This window comes from Alternaria metachromatica, assembly GCF_023757995.1.
Source record: "Alternaria metachromatica strain BMP 0045 chromosome Unknown scaffold_1, whole genome shotgun sequence".
NCBI classification, from domain to species: Eukaryota; Fungi; Ascomycota; class Dothideomycetes; order Pleosporales; family Pleosporaceae; genus Alternaria; species Alternaria metachromatica.
Window position 1 is genome coordinate 799,058 of NW_026055492.1, and position 26,823 is coordinate 825,880.

At 46.4% G+C, this 26,823-nt stretch overlaps 9 protein-coding genes across 9 annotated transcripts; 3 read left to right on the forward strand and 6 right to left on the reverse strand.

The window, feature by feature from the left end:
• Window positions 1-7,022: 7,022 nt before the first annotated feature.
• J4E83_000254 (uncharacterized protein) lies at window positions 7,023-8,124 on the reverse strand (the record flags this gene model as incomplete). The annotated part of the gene is made up of 2 exons (XM_049327217.1): window positions 7,023-7,930; window positions 8,025-8,124. 2 exons carry the CDS (start codon window positions 8,122-8,124, stop codon window positions 7,023-7,025), a joined length of 1,008 nt encoding a protein of 335 aa, XP_049193362.1.
• Window positions 8,125-8,693: 569 nt separating this feature from the next.
• Window positions 8,694-10,008, reverse strand: J4E83_000255 (uncharacterized protein; the record flags this gene model as incomplete). The annotated part of the gene is made up of 2 exons (XM_049327218.1): window positions 8,694-9,885; window positions 9,941-10,008. The coding sequence occupies 2 exons, from the start codon at window positions 10,006-10,008 to the stop codon at window positions 8,694-8,696; spliced, it is 1,260 nt and encodes a 419-aa protein (XP_049193363.1).
• A 1,156-nt stretch (window positions 10,009-11,164) lies between these two features.
• J4E83_000256 (uncharacterized protein) lies at window positions 11,165-13,104 on the reverse strand (the record flags this gene model as incomplete). Its single annotated transcript, XM_049327219.1, has 2 exons — window positions 11,165-12,389; window positions 12,437-13,104. The coding sequence occupies 2 exons, from the start codon at window positions 13,102-13,104 to the stop codon at window positions 11,165-11,167; spliced, it is 1,893 nt and encodes a 630-aa protein (XP_049193364.1).
• Window positions 13,105-14,325: 1,221 nt separating this feature from the next.
• On the reverse strand, window positions 14,326-15,336 carry J4E83_000257 (uncharacterized protein; the record flags this gene model as incomplete). The annotated part of the gene is made up of 1 exon (XM_049327220.1): window positions 14,326-15,336. The coding sequence occupies one exon, from the start codon at window positions 15,334-15,336 to the stop codon at window positions 14,326-14,328; it is 1,011 nt and encodes a 336-aa protein (XP_049193365.1).
• A 431-nt stretch (window positions 15,337-15,767) lies between these two features.
• On the forward strand, window positions 15,768-16,400 carry YAE1 (Essential protein Yae1, N terminal; the record flags this gene model as incomplete). The annotated part of the gene is made up of 1 exon (XM_049327221.1): window positions 15,768-16,400. The coding sequence occupies one exon, from the start codon at window positions 15,768-15,770 to the stop codon at window positions 16,398-16,400; it is 633 nt and encodes a 210-aa protein (XP_049193366.1).
• A 572-nt stretch (window positions 16,401-16,972) lies between these two features.
• On the forward strand, window positions 16,973-18,985 carry J4E83_000259 (uncharacterized protein; the record flags this gene model as incomplete). Its single annotated transcript, XM_049327222.1, has 1 exon — window positions 16,973-18,985. One exon carries the CDS (start codon window positions 16,973-16,975, stop codon window positions 18,983-18,985), a length of 2,013 nt encoding a protein of 670 aa, XP_049193367.1.
• Window positions 18,986-19,449: 464 nt separating this feature from the next.
• Window positions 19,450-20,403, forward strand: J4E83_000260 (uncharacterized protein; the record flags this gene model as incomplete). Its single annotated transcript, XM_049327223.1, has 2 exons — window positions 19,450-19,726; window positions 19,787-20,403. The coding sequence occupies 2 exons, from the start codon at window positions 19,450-19,452 to the stop codon at window positions 20,401-20,403; spliced, it is 894 nt and encodes a 297-aa protein (XP_049193368.1).
• A 175-nt stretch (window positions 20,404-20,578) lies between these two features.
• J4E83_000261 (uncharacterized protein) lies at window positions 20,579-21,694 on the reverse strand (the record flags this gene model as incomplete). The annotated part of the gene is made up of 4 exons (XM_049327224.1): window positions 20,579-21,098; window positions 21,152-21,179; window positions 21,280-21,508; window positions 21,629-21,694. 4 exons carry the CDS (start codon window positions 21,692-21,694, stop codon window positions 20,579-20,581), a joined length of 843 nt encoding a protein of 280 aa, XP_049193369.1.
• Window positions 21,695-23,470: 1,776 nt separating this feature from the next.
• Window positions 23,471-24,697, reverse strand: HHP1 (casein kinase I; the record flags this gene model as incomplete). Its single annotated transcript, XM_049327225.1, has 4 exons — window positions 23,471-23,958; window positions 24,005-24,493; window positions 24,547-24,619; window positions 24,695-24,697. The coding sequence occupies 4 exons, from the start codon at window positions 24,695-24,697 to the stop codon at window positions 23,471-23,473; spliced, it is 1,053 nt and encodes a 350-aa protein (XP_049193370.1).
• Window positions 24,698-26,823: the final 2,126 nt, after the last annotated feature.

Here is a 26,823-nt window from a genome sequence, read left to right on the forward strand (position 1 = left end):
AGAGTCTAAGTATAGGTATCTTATTAAACGTAGTATAGTATAATAGGTAGAAATATAGGTTAAGATTATATTACTTATAAGATACTACGTTATTAAGTAAATAGTAATCTTAGACTAAAGTTTTAATATTTCTATATAGGCTACGCGCTAGCGTAGCACTAGGCCTAATTAGAATAGAGGTTCTAGGTTTAATCTATAATAACTAGACTAAAACTTATTTATATATATATACTTATAGAAACTCTAAATATTCTTCTAGTTTTAGATATAATTTATAGATTACTATAGACGTTTAAGTTAAAGAAAAAGGTAATTCTCTAGTATCTAATAGGCGTAGTAGGTATAAGTAAGTTATAACTAAGAACTATTCTATTAAAAATACTCTTTTCTCTACTATTAGAAGTAAAGCTAGAGATATTAGAATTAGTCTAAGTAATGTCTACTATTTTTATATTTCTACTTATTATAGATTTATTTAATAGCGTAAAACTATATAGTAATTAGCTAGATAAATACTATAATATATCTAAGATTAATTACTTATAAATAGATTATACTAAATAGTAGCTAGGTATAAGTATATAGTTAAAGCTTAAGTTAAAATCTAAGTATAGTAATTATTATAAGCTTAGGCTATATACTATCTTTATTTTTACTTTTACTACTAAAGTTATAGACTACTAGTATTAAAAAAAGACTTAGACTTTACTATAGGTAACTAGTTTCTTTAGTAGAGTTAACCTTTATATATCTAACTAGATAGTATATCTTTTACTAGCGTAGTACTATAAGACCTTACTAAAACTAATCTAAGTCTATATTAGAACTATAGTAACTCTAGAAATATAACTAGTTTAAAATAGTACTTATAAAGATAGCCTTCTAAGTAGTAAGTATATAAAATCTAAGAGTTAACTTAGATTATACCTAATTTATATACCTATAATAGTAATCTTCTAGTTTATTAGTAAGCGCTTAATTATAAATATTAATAGAGCTTTAGAGAAGAAAGAATCTATTATTATACTACTAGATTATTAATATAAAAGATAAGACTAAGATTTATCTACACTACGTACTATAAAAATTATCTCTAGATTTAATATATTCTATAAGTAGACGTTAAAGTAAGTCTATATAAAAAGAATGTTAGATATTTAGTTATATCTAAGTATAGACTAACGTACAATATCTAGTAACTTTAGTACTAAATATATTTCTATAATACTATTCTTTTTAATAATAAGTCTATTCTAAACTTAGTTAAAATTACTTTTAGTTATATCTACTTTAACTATATTAATCTTAATAGTGTTTATAACTAGATTTAATCTAAAAGTAATATAGTTACTACGTAATAAAACTAAAAGTATAAATAGGTATATCTAAGTATAGTCTTATATAGGCGTAGAATTCTAGTATATATAAAAATAAGTAATATTAAACCTATTATTTCTACTAGGTATATAACTTATACTATTACTATATAGTTTATATTATAACTAAGTATTATTTAGTAAGTCTACTATAACTATAGAACTACGCGTATATTATTAGAAGTAATAGAGATTTACGTTAGACTAGTAAGTAGTAACTAAGAGAAATCTTAGTTATATCTACTACTAGTAGAAAAAGGTAGCTAAGTAGCTATATAAGTGTAGAGGTAAGATAATTAAGTTAGAATATTAGATATAATTATATTATAGTAGAGCTACGCTAGTTATAATATATAAACTAACTATAGAGACTTATAGTATAATAGATTATATAGTTAAAACTTAGTTATATTCTAACTACTCTCTATATTACTATAAGCTTATATACTATAAGCTAATTAACTTATATAAGAACCTAGCGCTATTATTTTATAAATAACTTTTATACTAAAGCTATAGACTATATATAATATAAGATAAATCTTAGTAAGAACCTAAGATAGTCTATATTACTACTATTAAGTATACGTATATATCTAGCCTTCTACTAGATTTAACTTAGTAAGGTTAAAACTACTTAATACTTTTACTTATTATATAAGTTTTTAATAAGTAAGCTTTTTAAGCTTTTTATTATTTAGTATTTTATTATTAAATAGACTTATATTCTTATTAGACTCTTCTAAGGCTTTACTAGACTTATTATCTAAGCTAATCTAAGTAGGTAAATTATCTCTCTCTTATCTAGAGCTATTCTTACAGTCTAAACTTAGTATAGTCTTGCTTAATAGCTTTTTCTTCTTAGTCTTAGATATAGTTAATATCTTACTCTTACGCTTAGTTATAGTCTTAGAGAATATTTTTTTAGTTTTACGCCTACGCTTTAGCTACGCTATTCTAGTAATCTAATTAGTATAATAGATATAACTAAGATAAATCTTATACTTATACTATCTAATACGTCTTAATAGAAGCGTCTAAGAATAATCTAATTATATAGTAATCTAATACTTTTATAATATCTAGATAAACTATATAGTTAGCTAAGATTATACTAAGACTAGTTCTAACCTATCTTATTAATTAAGCGTATAAGTCTTATATCTTACTTTAAAGAAGTTATATTAAGCGTAAGTAATTACTACTCTTAGATAACTATTATTTTAAACTATAATATTAAAATCTCTATTATTATTTTTACTCTATAACTAATTAAGTTAATAAGATATAACTAAGTTATATTCTAGATATACTTATTTCTACTTTATTAATTAGTGCTGTATATATTTTAGTAGTCTTAGTCTACTAGTATAATATCTAGTAATATTAGTAGAGCTCTTATAAAGATATATCTAAGTCTTTACTTAATTTATTAGGTCTTTCTTATTTTAACTCTACTTTATAAAGTATTAGACTAGTAGTATAGTTATTCTCTAGATACTAGTAGTATAGCGCTTATTTATAAGATAGTAGTATACTAAGTATATAGTTAGATATAACCTAGATTAAACTACTTATATACTATACTTAAGACCTTATTATAAATAGAGAGTAGTAAGAGCTCTAAACTCTACTTAATTTTTCTAAATCTAGCTCTCTTATACTATATTATATTAATAGAATATTAAGAGAATACTAAGATAAATCTAAGCTTATATTTATACTATAAAACTTTTAAATATATAATATAGTAACGTCTTTACTACTAAATATAGTCTATTATATTATAAGTATAAAACTAAAGTAAGATATAACTAAGTCTCTACTTTAATAGAGCATATACGTAGCTCTAAATTAGACTTATTAATATTTATAATAGCTATATAGTAGTATAAGCTATAGATAATATAGAATAAGCTATTCTTTTTTTAGAGTATTAGTATAGAACTAAACTAAGTAGTATCTCTATAATATACTATTAGTAACGTAAGTATTAGATTAGGCTATAAAAGATACTTTAAGTACGTTAAGTAGTACTACTATAAACTCTATTAGCTATATAGTTTTAACTAAGTATAAACCTACTTATACTATTAGTAAAAGAAAGTAGTTTTTTTATCTTAGTATCTTCTTCTAATAACTATTTTTTAATCTTTTTATCTTTAATAACTTAACTACTAGTATTTTAGCTCTCTTCTAAACTATTCTTAGTCTTATCTTTTTTTATAGCTATCTAGAGCGTAACTATATTCTATATAGCTTTATTACTAAATATAGTTAGATTATTCTTTTAAATATACTAGTTAGCTATTTCTATAGTTTATACTATAGCTAGTGTAGTTTAAGATAAATCTTAAACTAGTATAACTAGAGATAATATATTTAGTTCTACTTTTATAGTAACTTAGAATAAAGTTATAAAGCTATATACTATAGTAGATATAATCTTAGATAAATTACTAGTTAGTATAGCTAGAGATAATATAATTAGTGCTACTTCTTTAGTAACTAGAGATATAGCTATAATATTATTCTTAGCACTTAAACTAAGATTTAACTAAGTAGTATTTACTTCTTTTATACTATTTGCGTATAACGTAAGTTATATAGACTTTAGATTAGTATACACTAGCTTATTAAATATAAAGAATAAAGAGAAAAATAATACTATAATAGTTAATACTTAGTTACTACTATTAGATAGTAGCCTATAACTATTAGAGGTATAAGTAGTTATAAAAGAAGAAGTAAAAGTTTATAAAACTATATTATAATCTAAAAACTAGGCTAATACTAGTAATTTTATATAGACTACTAGTGTTATCTAATATTTATATTAGACTATAAAATAAACTTAGATATAACTTATATAGACTTATATACTCTACTATATATACTTTCTTTACTAGTAGCTATAGGTTTATATACTAGTTATACTATAGAATATAACTTAGTTATTACTTACTACTTAATATACTACTACTATAACTATTATCTTTAGTGCTAGTAGATACTACTTAGTCTAGACTTACTAAGTATTATTATTTTCTATCTATAATTTATAAGCTTAAGTCTTATAATTATACTTAGCTTAGGCCTTTATAGCGCTATAAATTTATTAGTTAAGATATATCTTAGTTTACTTTCTATTTATACTTATAGTATAGTAGTCTTTTTATAGTAGATAGTAACTAATACTATAGTATATTTTAGTAGAATAATACACGCTAAGTTATTAGCTATTTTAATATTAGAGTATTTTATAGTAGTTAGATAAGTATAAACTAAGAGTAATCTTAACTTACTATAGTCTTTAATATTAGTATAAATAGAATACTAGTAATATAACTTAAGTAAACTAGCGTCTTTCTAGGCTTAGAGATAAATAACTTTCTAATTATTATTAGTAAGAGATATAACTAAAATTTATCTAATATACACTTACGCTATTATAAAATATAAGTAGATTTAGAGTATTATTAGAAATATAAGCTACTATTTCTTTTAAATAAATAGTTTATATAGAGATTTAGCTAAGTTAAAACTAAGAGTTATTTTATATATACCTCTTATTCTCTAAAATACTTATTTTAGAAATTATTATTAAAGAAAAGTAGTAGTAAATCTTAGTTAAACTCTAGTATTATAAAATAGTAGTACTTAGTAAATTAAAGCTTAGAAGTATTCTACTATTTATTCTAAGCTTATAATATATTTTTTATAGCTTAGCGCTCTATTATAATATTAGTATACTTATTTATAGTCTTATAAAATTTTATCTCTATTAGACTAGTTTTATCTAAGATATATTTATATTATACTTACTCTTTATATATTAAAGCTAAAGTTCTCTAATCTAGCTAATAACCTAGTTAAAGTGCTTATAGCTAGTAGCTTTATACTAGTACTACTTAGTATAGATAAACTATACTAAGTTTAAACTAACTTATAGTAGCTCTATAAATCTTCTTAATATATAATATAACTACTTCTAGAGTAATAAAAATAAACTTATATAAGTATTAGTTATAATTAGACTAAGTTTACTTTAGTAGCTTTACTTTTTTATAATATCTTCTTTTTAAGTTTCTAGTACTAATATTAAGATTAGTAAAATAGTAAAAAGTACTCTTAATAATTATATAAGTATATAACTTTTTATTTTATATAGTATTAACTTAGACTTATTTAGTATTCTTAGAAGATAACTTATAAAAAAGATATAAAAAAAGCTAATAAAGTAGATTTTACTTACTATATAAATTAAGTAGTAGTACTATATTACTATAAGTATAAACTTATCTAAAATTTATTTAAAGTTACTTACTTCTTTAAAATAGCTATATACTTACTATACTTAAAGTTAATTTTAATATTATTACTATTACTATTACTACTACTAGTACTTATATTAGTAATAGATAGTACTAAGTCTTAACTAGTATAGACTTTATAAGTTCTTACTACTAATATTTACTATATAAGTATAGTAGTAGTAGTATAGTAAAGTAGAAATAATAGTTATAAGCTAAATATAGAAGTAATAGACTAGCGCTACTAGTATAAATTAAGTAAAAGATAGCTTATATTATACTTACTTTTTTTAGAGATAGCTTAGTTAAGTCTTAAGAACAGCTAAGCTCTACTGTAACACGCAAAGAGTGCTTACTGAGCACATTAATTAGGGAACCCATCACACACCACCAACCTCTCACGTAGTCGTCTGGTCACATAGCATCTTCTACTAGGCTAAGAGCGGTGGTCATTCCTCTGATGATGGAAGGTCATTCTCGCCTACGATGTCCTATCACAAAACTCCTTCACCCACCACTAACCATTACCCGGCGAATAGCATTTCACCCTCGAAGCTGACTGCAATTATGCAGCAAAGTAGTCAAGCCTCTTTTTCGAAAGATAAGAGAACAAAGAACGGTCTTAGATCATCGCATCATCAGCAAAGGAGATACTATTCGGCCACCGCGACCCTGCCGGTGAGACGGATCATCCCGATACTCAACGACGAAGGGCGCTGACTATTCCGAGTCAACCGGTGTATTCCCGACTCGCCCAAATTGACAGCGAAAGGTCGTGCGGCGAAGGTCCTGAATGGCAAATAGATTTGCGATGTTGCTCAAAATGGCAGTAGTATTGCTAGGGTTACCCTGAGTGTCGCCGGATTCGACCAAGTTCCCAACAAACACTGCCATCCCAGTACCAGCTGGAAGGATAGCCCTCTTAGAGGGTCCCGGGTGTATGGCTATGAGTCTGTGCACGGCACTCGCTCAATTCTAGCTTAACCTTCGGCACAAAAACAGATGCACGACTTCGCCGTTGTTGCTGCGGCTATGGCTGCACCCTTACACATCAGCCCTGCGCCAGATCGAAGGGTCCAAGAACAGCAAGGCACTACTACTCCTACTGGAACAGGACTCCATTTCAACCTCCATTGGACGCTTCCACATGACCAAATGGACTCAGGTCGCCGAAGTAAACGTCAGCAATCGAAGTCTTCAGTTACAGTGATCCAACCAGCATTCGTTCAGCCACAAAAACTATCAAATTTATGCGCAAGAAGGACTGCATTCCAGTTACTCTATTTCGCGCATACCTTCATACCTTCCGCCTATCCAGCGCCCGAACGACTTCTCACGTAGCAGCCACCGCAGCATCAGTAGCAACCGCAGCCTCCGCCTTAGCCGGCTCCTCCGCAGATCTCCTTTGCTTTCCCGAAATGAGATAAATACTAGCGCGCACCTCCAACAACGGATCGTCACTCGGCTGTAACCCATCAATCCGCGGAATAGGATCGAAGATGATGCTCTTCTGCTGCTTCGCGCTCTCCGCGTCGTCCATCGTCTTCTCAATCTGGATCTCGCCTAGCTCTACAATACTCCTCGCCTCAGGCCATATTTCCGTCGCGTTATCCGTTACATCCCCTTCCTCGGCGACTTGAGCCAACAGCTTGAATCCAATCGGTCCAGACTGCAAACGCGGCTTCAACTCGTCGAACAGGTAGAATTCAGACTTTTCCTTTAGTGCCTCGGAGTCGAGATGTTTTTCTCCGGCGATAGGCACAATCCTGTACCTCACCACAGTAACCTTGTCCTCTTTGACAAGCTTAAACGCATTCACACCGAAGAACTTCTCCGTCGCAAAGCTCTCTGGACTAGGCTTCGCAGCCTGTAAAAACCTCGCGGTCTCAGGATGGCGGTCAAGGAACTCAGGCACTGCTTCTCCCGCATTCTGCCCCGTTGCCGCTTTGAGGAACTCTAGAAACTCGGCGCCGGTACGTGTGGGGAAGTATGGCGTCGAGTGCGCAACGATATCTGTGTGTTGCCTTCGCCCGTCTTCCTTGGGCGGTAGGTGAAAACGAATGGCAATGCCGCGGGGATTGGCATTGGGGTCCGTGTCTGCGATCTTGGGGAAACCGGTGGAGGAAGAGAAGCGCACGGTTATTGGTGTGGAGGGCGTGTTGAAGTGCGGGGCTGTAGTGAGGTCCGATACCGTGGCACTGGGAGTAAACGTTCCGGTAAGGAGATGTCCTTTTGCGTGGGCTGGTTGTATGTGTCAGCTAGAGGTTGCGTTTGGAACGATGACTCGGAAAGGGTTAAGCAAGGAGAAGGTAAAGAATAAGGAAGAATTGCATACCTGGTCTAAAGCTGTGCGGCGCGCCACCGGCCATACCGCGAAGAGTGCTCACAAGACCATTGCTCGTCTCCAGCACCTCCGGGTTTGTCGAAGGTGGCATGATGAACGAATCTACAGATCCTTAATCTTTGTATCGTGCTTCTTGTCTAGACAGCTACAGTCTTGTTCGTTTGAAGCAAATGCGTACGGATATTTGCTCCAAACCGAACTGTCGACCCAATATATACATCACGCAGAAGCCCAACATGCTGCTTTGCTGAATAAACAGAGTCACCACTAGTGCGTATATTCCAAATTGCTGCATTCAACAAACCAAGTACCTTATCAGAAGTTCGAGAAGTAGCGAGATCCTTGCCCCCGTTCGCTAGACAAATACCTCACGTTCTATTGGCGGGTTTCGAGCTGACAGCATGCTTACATGCATGTTGCATCTTAACACATCCTTCGCTTACGACTCCTACACGGCTTCCTTCACGTTTAGTAAGCCTAGCTTAGCCTTGAGAAGAACACTCGTCACGTCCAGTTCTTTGATTGGAGTTACTAGACGTGCGAACATGAGGCCTAACCCGTATCAATGAAAGACTCAACAACAAACCCAGCTATGACTACTCCCTTTTTTATACAAGACCCAAGTAATCTCGTATACATGCAGTAAATAATCCATCAATCCTACTCCGCCGCACAGTTCCCAACAACCATACTCGCCCGCCTCCCCACCAAACCATCCACATACCCCAAAAACACTTCCAGATCAATCATATCAACCTCGCCATCCTTATTACCCAGACTAGGATTCGAGCTCCTCATCACCTGTCCACCCCAGAGAATACGTAGATACGCCTTCTCACGCTCACTAGTACCACCGGTGGTAGTCTCATACCCTTTCCTCCGATAAACCTCAAACACGACTTCCGAACCCATGCCCACCCAGACCATCTGCTCAATCTGCAGGAAACTGAGTAGCCGGGCCAACGACCCATCGTGCGCAACGTTGTGTCTGTACAGAACTGGACTCTGACCCGCTAGTGCGGAGCGCATGTTCTCCACTAACTCTGCCATGTAGACGCCGTAGGAAGCAGCAGCTGCTTGTAAGGAAAGCGGGGAGTCGCGGTAAATAAATGAGTACTCGTATTGTCCCAGGCGATACACGGTATCGGCCTGGTTTTGGGAGACGCAAAGAGCGGGGTTGGTGATGTTACAAGGTAGGGCTTTGGCGTGGCATTGGCGGGCGGAGAGATTGTCGTAGTAGTGGTCGAACCAGGTGTGCCATTCTGATGAATCAGTGGACACACCGCTTATAGCATCGAGAGAGGCGAAGAGAGGTGCTGTAGCGGCGAGATGTCGCGTCCAGTTTGCGGCTGTGCTGCCGACGCCGTAGGAACTGTAGAGGGCGGACGCGGCTGGGCAGGAGTAGGATGGGGCTAGCGAGTCGATGGTGGAGGGTTGGACGTGTAGGGGGACGTTTTCCTTGGGGCTGTACATGCCTTCGATTAGCATGCCGGCGACTTGGCTGGTGATGACGTTGTTGGAGACGCGCCAGGTTGTCTTTTCGTTGATGTTGTCGGGGAGGAAACCGAGCAGGTCGTGGTATACGCCGAAGAGGTCTTTGCCATGCTGCAGAGAATCATCGAGCCCTTCACGTGTGATTTGAGGGAATTGGCACGACCCGTTGAAACCACTCGCGGCGAAGGGGTTGATGGGATTGGTGTAGACGCTCCAGTATGTTGACGCCGATGTGTTACCAGCAGGATTGAGAGGCTCGCCGTAGTAGAAGAGACCTTGGTCAGAGCAATCCCAGGGATATGACTCTTTGGGGAAGGTATTCGAGGCATATGGTGTGCGCTTGTGATGGCGATGAATACTATGCAGAATGTGAGTTGACGCTCTCGATTGACTGGGACTGTAGGACAACTTACACCTCCACGTACGCCAGCTCAAAATCGTCATCTACCTTGACATACTCATTCGTCCTGACATGAGGCATATTGCACCAGTTGTACGTCCCATACTTCACACCGACAGGCAGCTGCGAGCTGTTGAACACGAACCCATTGGTGCCCGTCCCGTTTAAAACTTGATCAAGATCATTGACCCAGCTCTTCTTAGGGGCGTACCAGCCCAAATCTACCTTTGTTACATTCTGAGCTACCGCTGTAGTAGCTATGGAAGCAAAGAGTAGCGATGCATAGCTGCGTGAGTAAGTCATATCGGTATCCTGAGGTAGCCGAAAGAAGAGCGTGAACGCGGTAAAGACGAGAACGAATGCTGCCAGAGCAGAAAAGACAGCATGGTGCATGCCTTGTATTTATAAATCGCTCAAGGCGCGATACCGGGAGCCATTGCAGATGCAGAAGGTCTCGTCGTTAATGGCGAACGTTGAGAGCCGAACGATGGTCGCTGCGCGCAAGACATGCACGATGCGAGGTACGAGATGGCGATTGGTCAATGAGACAACGAGTCCGGCCCGCCAACTGGTATCTCGGGATAACACACAACGAACATTACCGACTGGTCCAAGGCTTCGCACTTATTATACTGTTCTACCTTGATCCTAGCCATTTTTCTCTCTCCCAGCAGTCTTGTTTCTCGAGAGTATTGGTTGAGCAACACTAGCTTGCATGGTCACAGTCAGCAAGCAAGAGCCCCGAATGATTCATAAAATACAATTTTTTTACTGCTTCCCGAAAACGTACGATCAGCATGCTACAATCCCTCCACCGATCCCTCGATCGCTTGCTAAATACACGTTGAAGCTGTTCCCGCATTGCTCCAAATACTATCAAAGGCTACGCTCAGCGTGAATAACGTATCGACCACCCGTATCCTTTGTGAAACGGAATGAACTTTGTCGGAACGGCATGAATCTAGAATATACTAAACAATAAGAAAAAGGGTATGCGCAATTTTAAAATCAGATGAAAACACAAGCTTCCAGATGCAGACTGATATAGGAAAAGGTGTATGAGACCTCCAAGTGTGAACATGTACGGTGTGAGTTGTGATGGATGACGAAGGTTCAGAAGATGCTTCGTGGGGTAGAGATTGAATGATCGCGTTGTGCAGCGATGTTGCTTGTCGTGGATCCAACTCGATGATGCCGCGGGTATGGCAAGATGCCTGGGGTCTGAGGGTCGAGATATCTAGAAATCGTTGCTAGGGCGATACGGGCGATACTCGCGGCTGCCAGCGCTGGCTGCCCGTCCATTGGTCGCAGGAACAGAGAGCTGCCTGGAGGCGGGTCCATCCGCTGTAACGACCCGTCGCCTGCCCTTTTCCAGTCGAGTGGTTCTCCAGCCCTCGTACCATTGCTCACGGGAAGCCTCGCGTAGCTCAGAGCGCCAATCACTGAAAACGCTCTCCCTGAGTTTGACAAAGTCACAGTGCTCTGGGTTGTAAGGATCGGCAAAGCCCCATGGGAATCTGCGACCAACAACCTCGGGGTCGTAAGGATCTGGCGAGATGATGCTGAGAGGCAGGAACGGAGTCTCGGCACTCTCGCTGTGGATCGAGGCGGACATGGCGGACGGCTTACGGCTGTGGCCTTTCCTGGCGCTTGGGGGCGACGTGGGAGGGGAGTGCGACCTGGTCGAAGAGCTGGAGGAAGCCATGGAGCGCGCAGCTTCGGAAGAAGATCGCTCGAGGATCTTGTTCAGAACTTCTGATTTGCCTTCGCCCTCAGACGACTGCTCGTATTCATCCTCGTCGCGCTCATCAAGTCGGTCGGGGTCTTCGTCATCGTCGCCAAGGTCCAGGTTCAAAGCCTCCAAGGGGTCCAACTTTGCGCGCTTGATGGTATCCCAGACAGTCTTCTTCAGATAGCGCATGTGCGCGCCGGTGATTGTGTCTGCTTTGCTGATGACTGGAATGACGGTGGTCCTGGTTTGCAGCTCGCGAAGTATGTTGAGATCGAGACGATCGTCTAGACCACCGAAGATGGCGCTGCCAGCATTGACAATATTAGACTTCTTGCGAGCCTCGGCTATGTTCTGGTCGAGGCGAATCGGATCCAGAACGAGGAAGACGCAGTGGATGTGTGTGTCCTTGACACCTGGCGCGCGTACGACCTTCTGCTCCTCGCTGAAAGTGTCTTCGAACTTGGACTCGAGGAACGAGGTGATGATGGGCAGCTGGAAATCGACAATGTTCTTCTCAAGGCCCTCAGAGTCCCAGAGCGTGACGCCGACTCTCTCGCCATCAACTTCGGTCTCGAGGAATTCGGAAGTGAACGGCGAGTCTCCACCACCTACGGCGGTAGCAGGCGGCGAGGGAGTGTTTGGGCGCTTTCGAGCCGGGAGCGCGAGCGCAGTGCGGAGAAACTCGATGAAAGAAGACTTGCCGCAGCCCTTGGTGCCAATGACAAGGATGCTAGGTAACGGTCAGCTCGGTGTCTACAGGTGTGTGACAAAACATACTTGAAAGGCGTGGGGTCCTTCCTCCTTCGCACACGACGGGGGCTGTTGACGGTGCTGATCTGGCTGCTGGCGTAGCTGTAGCGACCGCGGTTGGTCATGCTCTCGGTCCTCGGGTAGGGATCGTAATCCATGTAGGTCGAAGGCGAGGAGCCTGGCACGGGCGGCGCCACAGCGGGGCTGGGTTGAGCGGGAGCCATCCTGTAGGTGTCGGTCGAGGGGCGGCTGAAGTTGTGGGCAGTGGGGTTGTAGGTGCCGGCCTTGTTGGAGACAATGGCAATGGAGTCTGGGCGCGTGTCCTCACCTCCGAACGTCGCGAGCTGGGGAAGGGCCGAGTGGGAAGGCAGGCGCGGCGGCTGCTTAGGCAGCATGGTAGCTTCGCGCTGCCTGCGGAGAGCCTCCTCCTGGGCGAGGGCCTTTTGCTTCCTGCTCATCTTGCCGCCGGAGACGCTTCGATTGGTGCTGCTGCCGCGGATTTCAGAGGAGCTTTTTCCGCTGGTTCGGCGCAAGAAGTTGAAGCTGGAACGGCGCGGTCCTGTTTGGTCGGCGGAAGACTGGGACTGGGACTGGGCTGCAGAAGGGCGGACAGAGGGGTCAGGTGAGCCGTCTTTGTAGGCCGAGGTATTGGTATTAGGTGGATTAGGGGACCGGTCGTCGATGGTGGTAGCCATGGTGGGCAGCAGAGGGCTCTTAATATCAGTGGCTCACACTTCGCGCGCGTGTAATCTTAGCAATCGAGGACTGCAGCGTAGTGGGTAAGCAGTCCTGCTGGGTCTTGCTGGGCTGGGCTGTCCTGCGCACGGCACAGCAATTCGGAAGCGTCTGGCGTCCTAGTGCGAGGGCAAGTGAAATTGGAGGAGGAGCAGCCGGCTGTATCCCAAGGTCAGCACTTGGTCAAACGCGCATCCAAATGGCGCGTGCGGGTCGGGGGCCCAGGGTCTGGTTAGAGCCTCTGACTAACCTTAAGGCCCGAGGCACTACTGCAGGAACGATACGCGCAATGGCACCCCCGGATTCTGCACAAAAAGGAATGCGCCGTAGCAACGTTGCGACAGAGTGCAGTTTAGGAGGACGAGAGCATGCAAATAGCCCTGGAGTGCGAATGGGGAACAGGCCGCCACAACCACTACACCAACGTCAACACGGCGTGACGCGTCTCGGGAAGGAGAAGGCTGGACGGCGCCTGCCATTGGCCGCGGCTTCTCGAGGTTGGATGCACAGCGGGAAACGACGATGGTGACGCCGACGGGGGTGGCACGCCCGAAAGATCAATGCGAAACAGCTGGCCTAACCAGACAACCACGGGCGACAGCGCCCAATTTGCACGCGCGCCAGTCATTATTCGGCACGCGATAGCTCAGTGTTGTGTAATCGTTATCGTCCGCCGGCGACATGCAGCTGGGGACCCGGGCCCTGGTGATCGTCACGCACATGAATAGGGGTTCACGCTAGCCTGCTCATCTCGAGAGCCCAGTGCCGCGCTGAGGGCGCAGAAGCCAGGTGTTTCTGGTAGGCAAGGAGCGCATGAATGCCATTCCGATCCGACACAACCCTCCTGGGGACACCCACGATGTCGCGTCGCAGAAAGACAGACGCCCTATATGCGCCCACATCTGGCGTCATCGCGCTCTCTTTTTCCAACAAACACAACAAGGTCTGATATTGGCTGATTCCAGATAGAGCAGAAACTTCACCAACGCCAACAGACTGCGCCTCGTGCATGTCAAGCAACATTGCCTCAGCATCACGCAACCTTGAAGACGTGCGCCTATCGATATGCCCCACACGCGTAGCGCGACTCAGTCGTCCTGGTCCCATGGATTGCTCTCCCGGCCCGCTCCATCCTACGTCAAGCCCAGCGATCAAACTCTAATAACAGATTGCCGCTCAAGTCAAAACCTTCCACTCTCCTCGATCTTGCCCATAACCTCTTGTGTATGCCCCCAGACCTTGTCCAGCCCGCCCTCCTCCCTCAGCTTCTGCGCTTTCTTGGTATCTGCCAGGATGTCCCCGTTCCAATTCAGCAGATAGCTTCCACTGCCTTTCACACCATCACTTCCAATAACGTCTGTCTTGGCGCTATCCGCTTTGGGGGCGTATCGCGGCGCCGTGGCAGCGAACAAATGTCTTTCGCCGCTTTCCACTTGTGGAACGAAGAGAAAGCGTCGAAATAGTCCACCCAGCGTAGACATGACAGTGTCGTTGAAGCGACCGAAGAGTTCGCGCGTTACGCCTGTCTCGACGCCAGATGGGTATTCGTGGATGTATGCTGTCTTTGGATTCTGATTTGCCAAGTGAGCCATGGAGAGAGACGTCATAGAGCTTGCATGGAGCAGGACGTTCTTGAGACTGAAGTTATGTCTGAGGGAGAGGTCGGAATAGTCAAGACCTCCGAGTCTCAAGCCAGCCTGCGGGTCCAGGACAGCGACCACGCGAGACAGGTTGCCAGTCTCAGAGGCCTTGTTGAGGAGCGGTGTAAGTTGAGAGATGAATCGCATTCGTGCGTAGTATTGCACAGCCATCTTCCTGTCCAGACCCTCGGCTGTCTCGTCTCTTCCTTTCATCGTGAGGTATCCGCACGTCATAAACAGCACATTGACCTGCTCCTCCTTGCTTTTGATCTCACTACATGCCTCGTCCACATTCTTCAAGAGCGAGATGTCCTTTTGGATGAAGCTAACCTGGGATGAGCTGTTGATCGAGTTGAGCTCATCCATAATCTTGCTGGCTTCTGTCGCGTTGCGGCCGATCAAATAGACATGTGGGGATGTGGTCGTGCGGACGAATTCGCGAGCAGTGAAGAAGCCTATCCCACTCGTGCCTCCAACGAATACTGCAACTAGATTGGGGGGTAGGGTTTTTAGCGATGCGTTGTGAGCGCGAACAATGTCAAGAGCAACCATGATGACGAGAATTGGAATGAAGTAGAGAGTTTTTCAGGAAGATGCAATGCTAATTAGAAAGTGTAAGCAACCGCGATGGCGGTCGTTGATAAAGTATCTGTTGCCGATGAATGTAGTCCTGCCAGCTTAACCGTGCGTCCCAATATTCGTCCGTGGCGACGGAGATAGCGTTTGTGAAGTTATCCACGACTTTCCTGCCGGACTGATTCTAGCGGGGCATTCTGTACTCAGATTTTATGCTCGAGAGCATTGCTGAGGGTGCATACAGGTAGGAAGCTGGTGCTCCCACTCGAACAGGCTCAATCCTCCGCGTCCGCCGAAGACAGCGCTAGTCCCACCAGATCCTCACCCTCCACCCCACCAAGTACCTTTCGCAACATGACTAGATTCACGTTCGGTGCAGTCTTTTGTGGAGAGGAAATACGCCCACCATGAACGCATTCGAGGACATGTCACCTACCTTGGACCCGACTCAACTCGCTGCTGGACACGGTCCACCCACGCCTCCGCACGAAAATGCACTCGACGATATTTACGGTTCGGCGCCCGCTTCACCCACCCTCACAGCGAACGTCCCTCATGTACGCGCTCACGAAATACTATCCGACCTCCCGTCGCGTCAACGAGCGCTCGACACAGATGCATACCGAGAGGGTCTGGCAAACAGCAAAGGCCAATACGTGCAAGAAGGATTCGATGAAGGCTACTCTCTCGGTGCCAACCTAGGCCTACGCGTCGGCTACATATTAGGAGTTCTACAAGGCTTTGTCGCGGCCTGGAGGGGTCATGATGAGCAAGTCCACAAGGAAGTGTCACAAGTCTTCGATTCTGCGCGTAAAGAGCTTGCCATCGAGGAGCTGCTAGGCCGCCAATGGGTAGATGAAGAGGGCATATGGAAGTGGGGTGTTGTAGGAAATGACGACGACCCTACATTCAGGGAGGTCTCGGACCAGCATCCTGTAGTGAAGAAGTGGATGGGCGTAGTTGAGGATCTGGCAAAGAGGTGGGACGTAGATCTCAAGGCTGTGGAGAAGAGTCAAGTGCCGCAGGACGAACAATCATGAGTGATTCCGAAGGGTATCTAGGTGCTCTCTCGCATTTCTACTCCTTCCATGGTATATCGATATCACGACAAAGCTCTACTTGCATTAGCAAGGGCTTAAGTGGTGTCAACGCAATCACAGCAATCGCCTCTCCATGCTTCCGATCAGAACGCTCTATAGCTCGCTCGAGGACGAGGTAGGCTCCTGTTGACGGGAGATGAGGCAGAAGTACACCATCTTGAGATAGGATAAGGGGAGGCAAATATTCGCAGACGACGTCCTGTCCTTTCCCATCCCGCGCAACTTCACAAAGTCAAAAGTTTTGGCTAGATAGCGAAACTCTCAAAAATTACAAAGAACGAGTGGATGGAGCTACGATAGAAGCAGAAGTTCGGGTTATACCGGAGCATGAGGCTGACACCTCTAGATGGTGCACGGACGAAATAACGGTTGTAGGCGGGCAATTGGCGGCGTTGAAAATGCCGTCATGACTTTAAGTCCGACAAGGCGCGACAGATAATGCATTCTTACAACGTGCTCCTCATGTCATACTACACATTTCCCGTGCTGTCTTCACCCTGTTTCCGACAGCCATGATACATGGCTTGTCTGCTCTTCGAAGAGCACCTGCGCAACATGCGACATCACGATTGCTGACGTCAACCTTCTCCCCCACGCGACTCTACCAGGCACCACTCGCGCGCCGCCTTCGAACACAGCAATGGGAGCCTCTGCGCCCTCCGAACCCCGCAGACCTACCGAAACCACGACAACGTAAAGTCAAGCCTCCGTTTACCCGCCGGAAATGGGTGCGCCGCCTTGCTGTCATCTCTGCTCTGCTCGGTGCTGGGTGGCTAGCTGACCGGCAATTTTACGCTTCGTCCATCACACGCAGTTTGCGCACATTCAAGACCGGTCTCTTGATAGGCATAGACTACAAGATCAACTTCCGTGCGCATCCTCCGCTTGCGAACAGCATTGAGGAATTGCATGCGCGGAATGCACAAAGGATATTCGACCTGCTGCGGTACAATGGCGGACTATATTTGAAGATTGGACAGGCGATTGCTATGCAGAGCGCGATATTGCCACCACAATTCCAGAAGATGTTCCAGCAAATGTTCGACGACGCGCCGCAGAACGAATGGTGGGAAGTCGAGCAAGTCATACGAGAGGACTTTGGCAAAAGCGTCGAGGACGTCTTCGGTGTCAGCTTCACACGGGAAGGACAGGACGGTCGGGGTATAATGGAGAAGACTGCAAGGGCTAGTGCGAGTGTTGCGCAAGTGCACTGGGCAAGACTGGCAGATGGAAGGGAGGTCGCCATCAAGATTCAGAAGAGAGAGATTGCCCAGCAGGTGGGATGGGATCTTTGGGCATTTAAGGTCGTTTCCAAAGTGTATACCTGGTGGTTCGGCATCCCTGTTTACACCCTGGTTCCATACATCTCAGAGCGCCTAATGCTGGAAACGGATTTCGAGAACGAGGCAGACAACGCGGTAGAGATGAAGGGGCTGGTGGCCGGAGAACCGCGACTCAACGGTCGGGTTTACATACCTGCAGTGTACCGCGAGCTCTCAAGCAAGCGTGTCATGACTGCGGAATGGATCGAAGGTGTACGGTTATGGGACAAGGAGGGCATCACAAACAGCTGGAAGGGTGGATGGCGCAGAGGCAGCCCCGGTGCAGGTGGTAACCAGCTACCACCAATCCCCCGAGACGCTAAGATCGATACACATGCGCCGGAGGATGCCACACAACACGAGTTCTTCAAGCCGGACCGTAGTTCATGGAGAGGAAACGACGAGAAAGGCGGCCTCGGCGTCTCCCTGAAGACCACCATGAACACTATTGTCGATCTCTTCTCAGCACAAATGTTCCTCTGGGGTGCGGTACATTGCGACCCCCATCCAGGCAACATCTTCGTCCGCCGCCTGCCCAGTGGACAGCCAGAAGTCGTCCTCATCGACCACGGCCTGTATATCCGCATGGATCCCAAGTTCCGTCTTCAATACGCGGAATTCTGGAAGTCGCTTCTCGCTTTTGACAACGCCAAGATCGAGGAGATCGTCACCAGCTGGGGCGTAAAGCACGCCGACATCTTCGCATCAGCAACGCTCATGCGTCCGTACGAAGGTGGCGACAAGAGTGTAGCAGGTGTCCTCAAATCTGAAATGAAAGGAAAAGACCAAGCGGAGCGAGCCTTTGAAATGCAAGCCAAAGGCCGCGACGCCATTAAGCTCATTCTCGGCGACGACGCAAAGTTTCCCCGTGAACTCCTCTTCATTGGCCGTAACCTACGCATCGTACAAGGTAACAACCAATTCCTCGGTTCACCTGTAAACCGCATCAAGATCACTGGACTATGGGCTAGTAGGGCTTTGATTGAATCTAAAGATCTGAGTGTGAGCCAGAGATGGAAGAACTGGATTCAGCATCTGCGCTTCCGGTTCGTGCTTACACTTAGCGATGCGGTGTTCCTCTGGAGTAAGCTCAAGCAATTGGTCGGTGTGGGCGGAGGTATGGAGGATGATATCGAAGCGCACATGCGCGTCATGGCAAAGGACTTTGGTGTTGATCTTCAACATGGCGTCTTTGAGGGCTAGTAGCTGTACAATATATTTAATTCCCCTCATCTAAGCAGCAATGCCTTTTAAAGATTATGACTGTATGGGAGTGGTTGTCCTAGTCTTGTAAGTGCATCACGAACCCGTTAAAGAGTTGTTCCGTGTCACCATTTGCTTGTATACCACGAATATCTACTCTCAAACTTAGTGAAGCCCGTGGAGACTACTGGAAATCCATTATCTACTACGGTCTCATAACAAGCCCCGAAAAGACCTAATCCGCGCGTTCCTGATCAAAGTTCACGCAAAGAATGCCCCGCACTAGCATCCCGCTCGACATTTCCGAACCTCCCCACATCCATGGATCTTTCCGGCATCGCGCCAGGCAGGCCCGGTTGAACATATATCCACCATAGACTCAGATCCTAGCCCTTCAAATACATAGAACACTGCTTGTAGCAAGAGTAAAAATCTCCATCATCAACTCATATCTACTGCAAACAATGGCACCAAACTGGGACAGACTTATCCGCTTCATCGCCACAGATGGACGTGAGCTGCGGGGTCAACCAATCCTCCCCTCGCCAGAATTCGATGTCGGTACGACAACAGAAGAGACGGGACTAAAGGCCAAGGTAATCGATGTCAAGAACGATGACATCTTCGACCCCGCCACCACGGTTACCGATGAGGAAGTCACCGTCAAGAAGCTCCTCGGTCCCGTGACGACAGACGAAGTACCCATCATCCGGTGCATAGGTCTAAACTTCATCAAACACAGTAAGTATCTCTCACACACCCCATACCCTCTTCTCAAACCATTGACCTCCCCACGTCCAGTCCAAGAAGGCGGCCGCACCCTCCCCCCATACCCCTCAACCTTCATCAAAGCCAACACCTGCCTAAACGACCACAACGCGCCCATCGTCATCCCCAAACTGGCCCAAGACAACCAAGCCGACTACGAAGGCGAACTCTGCTTCATAATCTCGCAAGACGCCAAAAACGTCTCCGAAGCCGACGCCTTCAACTACATCGGCGGCTACACCTCCGGCAACGACGTGTCCTCGCGAAAACTCCAACGCGACCCCCTCCTCGCCGGCACAGTCCCCCAATGGAACTTCTCCAAAGGCTTCGACACATACGCGCCTCTAGGCCCGCAACTCGTCTCCACACGCGTGATTCCTGATCCGTCGAAATTGCATCTCAAGACGGTGGTCAACGGGGATCTGAGACAGAGTTCTGGGATCGATGATTTGTGCTTCAAGATTCCGACGTTGGTGAGTTATTGTAGTCAGGGGACTACGCTGAAGAAGGGCACGGTTTTCATGACGGGCACGTGTGCGGGCGTCGGGTATGCGATGAAGGAGCCGCAGTTTTTGAAGCCGGGGGATGTGGTCGAGGTTACGCTTAGTCCGGAGATTGGGACGCTGAGGAATACGGTGGAGTATGCTTAGGTGGATGGGTGGGTTGAGGGGTTGGGCTGAGGGTGTGGGTATGGGGACCTTGATCGAGGATGTATGTCCAGTGGTTTGAGATATCTGCTTGGTGCGTTGAGGGCACACAGGCCTTGCACAATTCCTATACTTAGAATTCGAAGCTTGCATACATGTTCCCATCTAAACCTTCCAATCAAATCTTCGACCTCGCCTTACTCTTCTCCTCCATCTCCCTCCTCTTAATCTCAAACCTCTCCATGGGCGCCCCCTCAACAAACCGCTCCGCCAACGCATCCACAGCATTAACCACGGCCACCAACCTCGCATCCCTAATCGGCGCATTCTGCAACCTCTTCATCTCAATCATGCTCTTGCCATCATTCACTTTGAGCTGTTCCTCCAAGAACGCCTCAACCTTGCCATGAAACTCATCACCAGTAGCATCCCACACGTAATTGTACAGGCCGGCATCGAGCAGCTCTTGCGCGGAGAGCTTGCGGCCAAACATGAGGAAGTCGTTTGCGCGGTGGATGCCGATGGATTGCGCGAAGGAGAGGGCGGACCCGTTTTCGGGGACGAGACCGAGGGCGGAGAAGGGGCATTGGAGCCACGCGGTTGAGGAGGCGAGGACAATGTCGGCGATGCCGGGGAACCAGGCTGCGCCGCCGCCGACGGCGGGGCCGTTGAGGGCAAGAATGAGGACTTTGCGGTGGCTGTGGGATGTTAGTGTTGCTGTGTGGGAATACATGGGTGTATGTAGACTTACTCGATCATCGAACGTAGAAGCTCCGTTGCTGTGCCCATGTCAGAGTCAGTACTATAATTCAGAGGTGCCATCACATTTCGACATGAAAATAAAGTGGCGGCATAAGCAAGATCAAGAGTCGGACATACCATAGCTGAACCTTGACATGTAACTCAGCTTCTTCTCGGCATCGTTCTTGAAAGATTCGCTGCCTCCTCCAGCGATTCCCTTGACATCCGCGCCGGCAGAAAAGAAGCGTCCCTCGCCTGTGAGCACGGTGAAGATGGTGTCGGGGTGCTCATTGAGAACGCGTAATCCGGCGATGATGTCGGGAATGAGGTTTCCGCCAAAAGAGTTGAGTGCCTTGGGCCGGTTGAACTGAAGGATGTGTTAGCGGACGCATACTGTGATGTTTGCGTATGGGTGGATCGGATAAGATCGTCTGGAGGGATTCGGGAGTGTGCCACGCGGATTGATGATGGAGTCTTTGAGTGTTACCTTGATGATACCGATCTTGCCCTTGATCTCGAACTTGATATCCGAGTAATCCGATGAAGAAGTCATGATGTTTAATTTCCTGGCTCTTTCGCGCTGTTCTTTGAGGCGGTAGAGCAGATATCCGATTACAATGTCGCGAAGATTCTCCTATCACCACTCTGTTTTAGGTAGGTGGACGGTGAGATGGGTGTGGAAACTTCAGACTTTCGAGACGGAGTGTACTAAGTGGAAGATGAATAGTAAGCTTTCCCCGCAAGACGCGACAGGCCTCGGTTCGGGCGACAGAACGAAGTCTCGTGTTGTATATTGACGAGTCAGACCATATAAACGCGATCTAAAGAACACAGTAATGAGATGTTATGCTTTGATGCTGCTTGCGTGATGAGAGATGATGCAGCGAGGTGTTTTAGTCGCGTACCTATGCATGGGTTGCTGACAGTACTGTGAAGAACGATGTCGCGTTTTACCTCGGCAGGGTTACGAGGCACGTCATCACGGGCTACTACATCCACAACATCGTACGCACAGCACATAAGCCTTGACGGACTCAAGTGCGGAAGTGGCCTGATTGCTTGTTCTTTTTCAGGGAGGCGCCATACAATATCCAAGATGGTACATCGTACTGGCCGCATGACACGCACGCGTACACTACGTAAAGCAGTCAAAGTCACTCTCTGAAGCCACATTTCGCAAAACGTGCATTACTTGAAAAGACAATAATCACATATCCGTTCATTCACTGAATATGAAAGAAGTAAGCTGCATCATATTCTCGTTAGAGCTCGAAGTCTAGCTTGAGTCTCTACCCGTAGTCCTTTACTGGCCTATTAAGCAAGCCAAGTTACAAGCAGTATACCAGTCACGGGCATCACTCAGGATATTCAATCAGCGGTGCGAGAAAAGCATGTAATTCCAAAGCAAACAAAACTAAAAGCACCATCACTCGCACCACACGTCCCCTTTCCCCATCTCCAAGCGCAATGGTCGTGGCGAGCTAGATGTTCCTTTCTCATCCCTGGAAGCAGCCTCCTTAATGGAGATCCGTCAATCACGCGGACTACTAGCCACCAGCCCCATTGCAACCCTTCGAGTCTACCAGCCAAGCTTCAATCACATACACTCTTCACCAGATACAAATTGAAATCGACCCCTTGTTAAGCTTTACCTCCCCACAAGCTGGCAGACATATCCGAAGGGGGGAAACTCAAGGAAAGTACTAAGAACCACATGGAAGGACGAGGGGGCAGGGGATAATTAATGCGAGGTGAAAGCCGTAAAGTCAAACAAAGATCAGTCATCAGCTGGAGAGCTGGCCAGTAACACTAGCTGTGCAAGACGACCAAGATAATCGGTTGGCTGTAATCCGGGAGGAGTTGAGATGTGTTTACAAGCCGAACTGTGATGCCAAATGGAGATACCGTGTGGGTCGAGCTTCCAGAGATGTGAGATAGTCGTCAGAGACGCATGGCCATGAGAAACGCAAGACAGTGGAATGTCTTCCTAGGTCCGTACGAGGTGTCTGACGAATGGATCCCATGAACTGATCAAGGAGCGACGCCGTCCAAAATGTTGCCAGGACGGCAATGCCGCATTTCCCATTCGTTGTGTGTGCGGAGCCGCGTCAGAAGAAGCGGTCACGCAAGAGTTGAGATGACGAATCGAAAGCCGCATCAAATCAGTAACCAGATGCATACTGGTCCCCGCCACGCTTGTTGGCCGAACGAAGCTGCCTGAAAGAAGGAAGAAGGTTAGTAAAATCTGGATCTGGCGCCCCCCGCGCTAAGCGTTCTCAACACCAAACGCAAAGGAGAGGGTCCCTTACGAGGATCAGATATATCGAACTCACATTCCGGTGCCCTCCTGGCGCGCGTTGACCGGACCGCGCTTGGTGCCAGCTGCCGTGCCCGCGTTGGCAGCGGCGGTGGTGGTGACGTGGCGTCCGCGGCCCTTGTCGTCTTCCTCGCCCTGGCCCTGGTTGGCAGCCTGGGCGATGGCTTGGGCGTTCTTCTGGTACTTGTAGACGGTCCAGTCGAACACGTAGTCGTACTGGAAGCCTTCACGGACGAAGAGGTCGCGGAAAATCTTGCGGAGGTACGAGTAGTCGGGCTTGTCATCGAAGCGGAGGGAACGGGTGTAGTTGAGGTAGATGGCGAACTCGTTGGGGAAGCCACGGCAGAGAACCTCGGTGGGAGTCGTCATCTTCTTCTCCATGATGCGGTCGTATTTCTGCTTCTTGGTGGCCGCCTTAAGACCCTGCCAGGGAAGGGATCCACGGCAGAAGTAAAGCATGACATAGCCCAGAGACTCCATGTCGTCACGGCGGGATTGTTCTGTTGATGTCAGTTTAGCAAGTCGGATGGCGTGCGGGATACGTACCGACACCCAAGTGAGTGTTGATGGAGGCGTAGCGGGCGGTACCAGTCAAGTTCTTGTTCTCTCTGTACGGGATGTGGAAGTGCGTCTTGGGATCGCGGTACTTCTTGGCCAGACCAAAGTCGATGACATTGACCTGGTTGCCGCGCTTGCCAATGCCCATGAGGAAGTTGTCGGGCTTGATGTCGCGGTGGATGAAAGACTTTGCGTGGATGTACTCAATGCGGGAGATGAGCTGATCGGCGAGGAGCAGGACAGTCTTCAGGGAGAACTTGCGGTTGCAGAAATTGAAGAGGTCCTCGAGGGAAGGGCCGAGCAGGTCCAGGACCATGGCGTTGTAGTCGCACTCGGTTCCGAACCAGCGGACAAAGGGGATGCCGACACCGCCAGCGAGCGACTTGTAGACGCGGGCCTCATATTCGAGCTGGGGGTGCTTCGCCTTGACGCTCTCGAGCTTGATGGCGATCTCCTCACCAGAGATGATGTTGGTACCTGTAGACGTCAGCGGTGCTGGGGGTGGTGGACGATGGGCGGCGGCTACGTACCGAGGTAGATGTCACCGAAACTGCCGCTACCAATCTTGCGGCCGATTCTGTACTTGTTGCCGACGCGGAGGTCCTGCTACTGTCAGCCTGGGGTCCTGCGGAGCGGTGCTTGGCCGCCGTGGTGACGGCAAGCGGGGTCGGGGCGTACCATTGTCGTCATGCTTGCAGAGGTGCAACCTTGAGGAGGTTGGCCTGTGGTGGAGGGAGGTGTTGAGGGGGGTGGGTCGAGTGTTGTGACGATGGGGGCGCGGTGGTGTTTTGAGGATCAGCCTGCTGCGGTGGACCGGTCAGTATGAGGCTTTAGCCAACAAGGCGGTGAGTAAGCGGAGCGGGCAGCCGAGAAACGCTAGGGGAGGCAGTCGAGCGTGTTGACCGACAGGTAAAGGAAAGGCCAGCGGAGCAGGTGCGTCGTGGTGAGAGATAAATAGGGCACGGGGGGCAGAGGGCGGAGCCGACTGACGAGCTGGGCAGGACTTACTGTAGGGCGTGAATGAGCCCAACGATCAACGATGCCGGCGAGCGTAGGTGCGGGCTGGCGGGCGGGCGAGGTTTGCGACTCTAGCAAAAACGACACAGAGAGGCAGCTGCAGGGCACGGGACAGCACAATAGGCCGGTGGAACAAGCACACTGTGATCGTGGTGCTGTATCAAAGGAACGCTGATGGCAGGATGGATGCAGAGAGCCACTGCCTTGTATTCGGCCACTGTGCTTGGCGCGCTAGCGAGCTCTTTCACCGTGGACTGCTGCCCGCTGCCCGCCGCCGTGTATCAAGCATGCGGACCGCAAATCACATCCCTGAGCCGCTCGGAGGCATCGCGACCCATCGCACCGCCGTTTGCCTTGCGCGTGTCCGCACATGTCCAGGGTGTCACTGTCGAAATGCCACTGCCCGTTTCAAATGCCGTCGCCTGACTGCCGCATCATGCGACTGAGCCACAGATCTGCCCCTTTATGCATCTCGCGCGGTTCACGAACCGATTGCGCTATATTTGACTTTGACCAAGAACGTCCTGCAGACGCCGTCCCGCTGCTAGAATGAAATTTCCTCGTAGCCGATGTTCTGGAAAGACTGCGGCCCGAAACTGTCTCGTGACGAAGGTCGGGTACGGCAAACACATCATAATTCAGACTAGGCAAACACCACTTGCGTATAACAGTTTCATCGTTCAAACCCAGAAATTACCCCATGAAGAGTGTCCCGTATATCCGTACAAGCCCTTTCAACAACACAATAGCGCTCAGCAAGATGCTTTTTTGGTCGGAACAAAGGAAAGCATCAGTCCTACTCTATTTAAGGGAAAAACTAAATACCTAAGAGCCTACATTAAGATAAAAGTTTACAAAGTTAGTAGCCTAACAGCGACGTAGGCTTCTAGGTGTTTAGTCTTTCCCTTGTATAAGGTGGTCCTAACACTATCTCCCGACTCTCTTGCTGTGACATCACATCTGCAGAACTCTTCGGACTATATAGTTATGCCTGCTAACCGAACCCGCTATGCTTACTGTATGAAGCACCGCGTAGCATGTGCCCATGGTCTGATACAGCATCACACCCCGCCTCTCATAGCGAGGACAGTTATATAATCTCCTTTGTAGAGCTGCTCAGCTATGTAAGAAACATTCGATACCAGAAACATCCGAATACCATCTTGACAGCGTACACCATCAACATGTAGTGACAAACAGGTTCGAAGGGAATTTGGAACAGTCTGTAGGTCAAACATAGTCTAGCAGCAGGTGATCTGCATGCGGAAACCGCCTGGTAGATGGGATTAAACCCCACCATATCTCTGATCCTCTTGGGTTGAGCCGAAGTACGCTCCCTGGTAACGTGGTAGCGATCTCTGCGTGGAAAGTTGCCTGCAATTCAGTTGACACGCACTCGCATGACCAGAGCCGCAGAACAAGAAAAATGATATGTTCGTGATGGGTTGATTTTGCCAAGTCTATACAGCCATCTCAGTCGGAGACCTTGAATGATCCTCCTCCTCCGCGGCTATTATACACTGCCTCTGATTGCACTCGTATGCCCAAAGACCGCTCCCCGTATCGCGAAGTATCCGGCTTAGTGGTTCGGCGCCTGGTTCTTGAGGGCTGGGTTGCGCGGGTCGTTCTTGTACTCATCGGCTGTGCTGGTTAGCCTGCGGACATGGATCGAGCTGGATGGCTTCGTCTCTGGGATGGGGATTACGTACACTGGGCCATGGCGTTGGCGGCAGAGTTGACACCGTAGAGGATGACGAGGCCTATTGACTCTTGTTAATCCTGTCTCACAC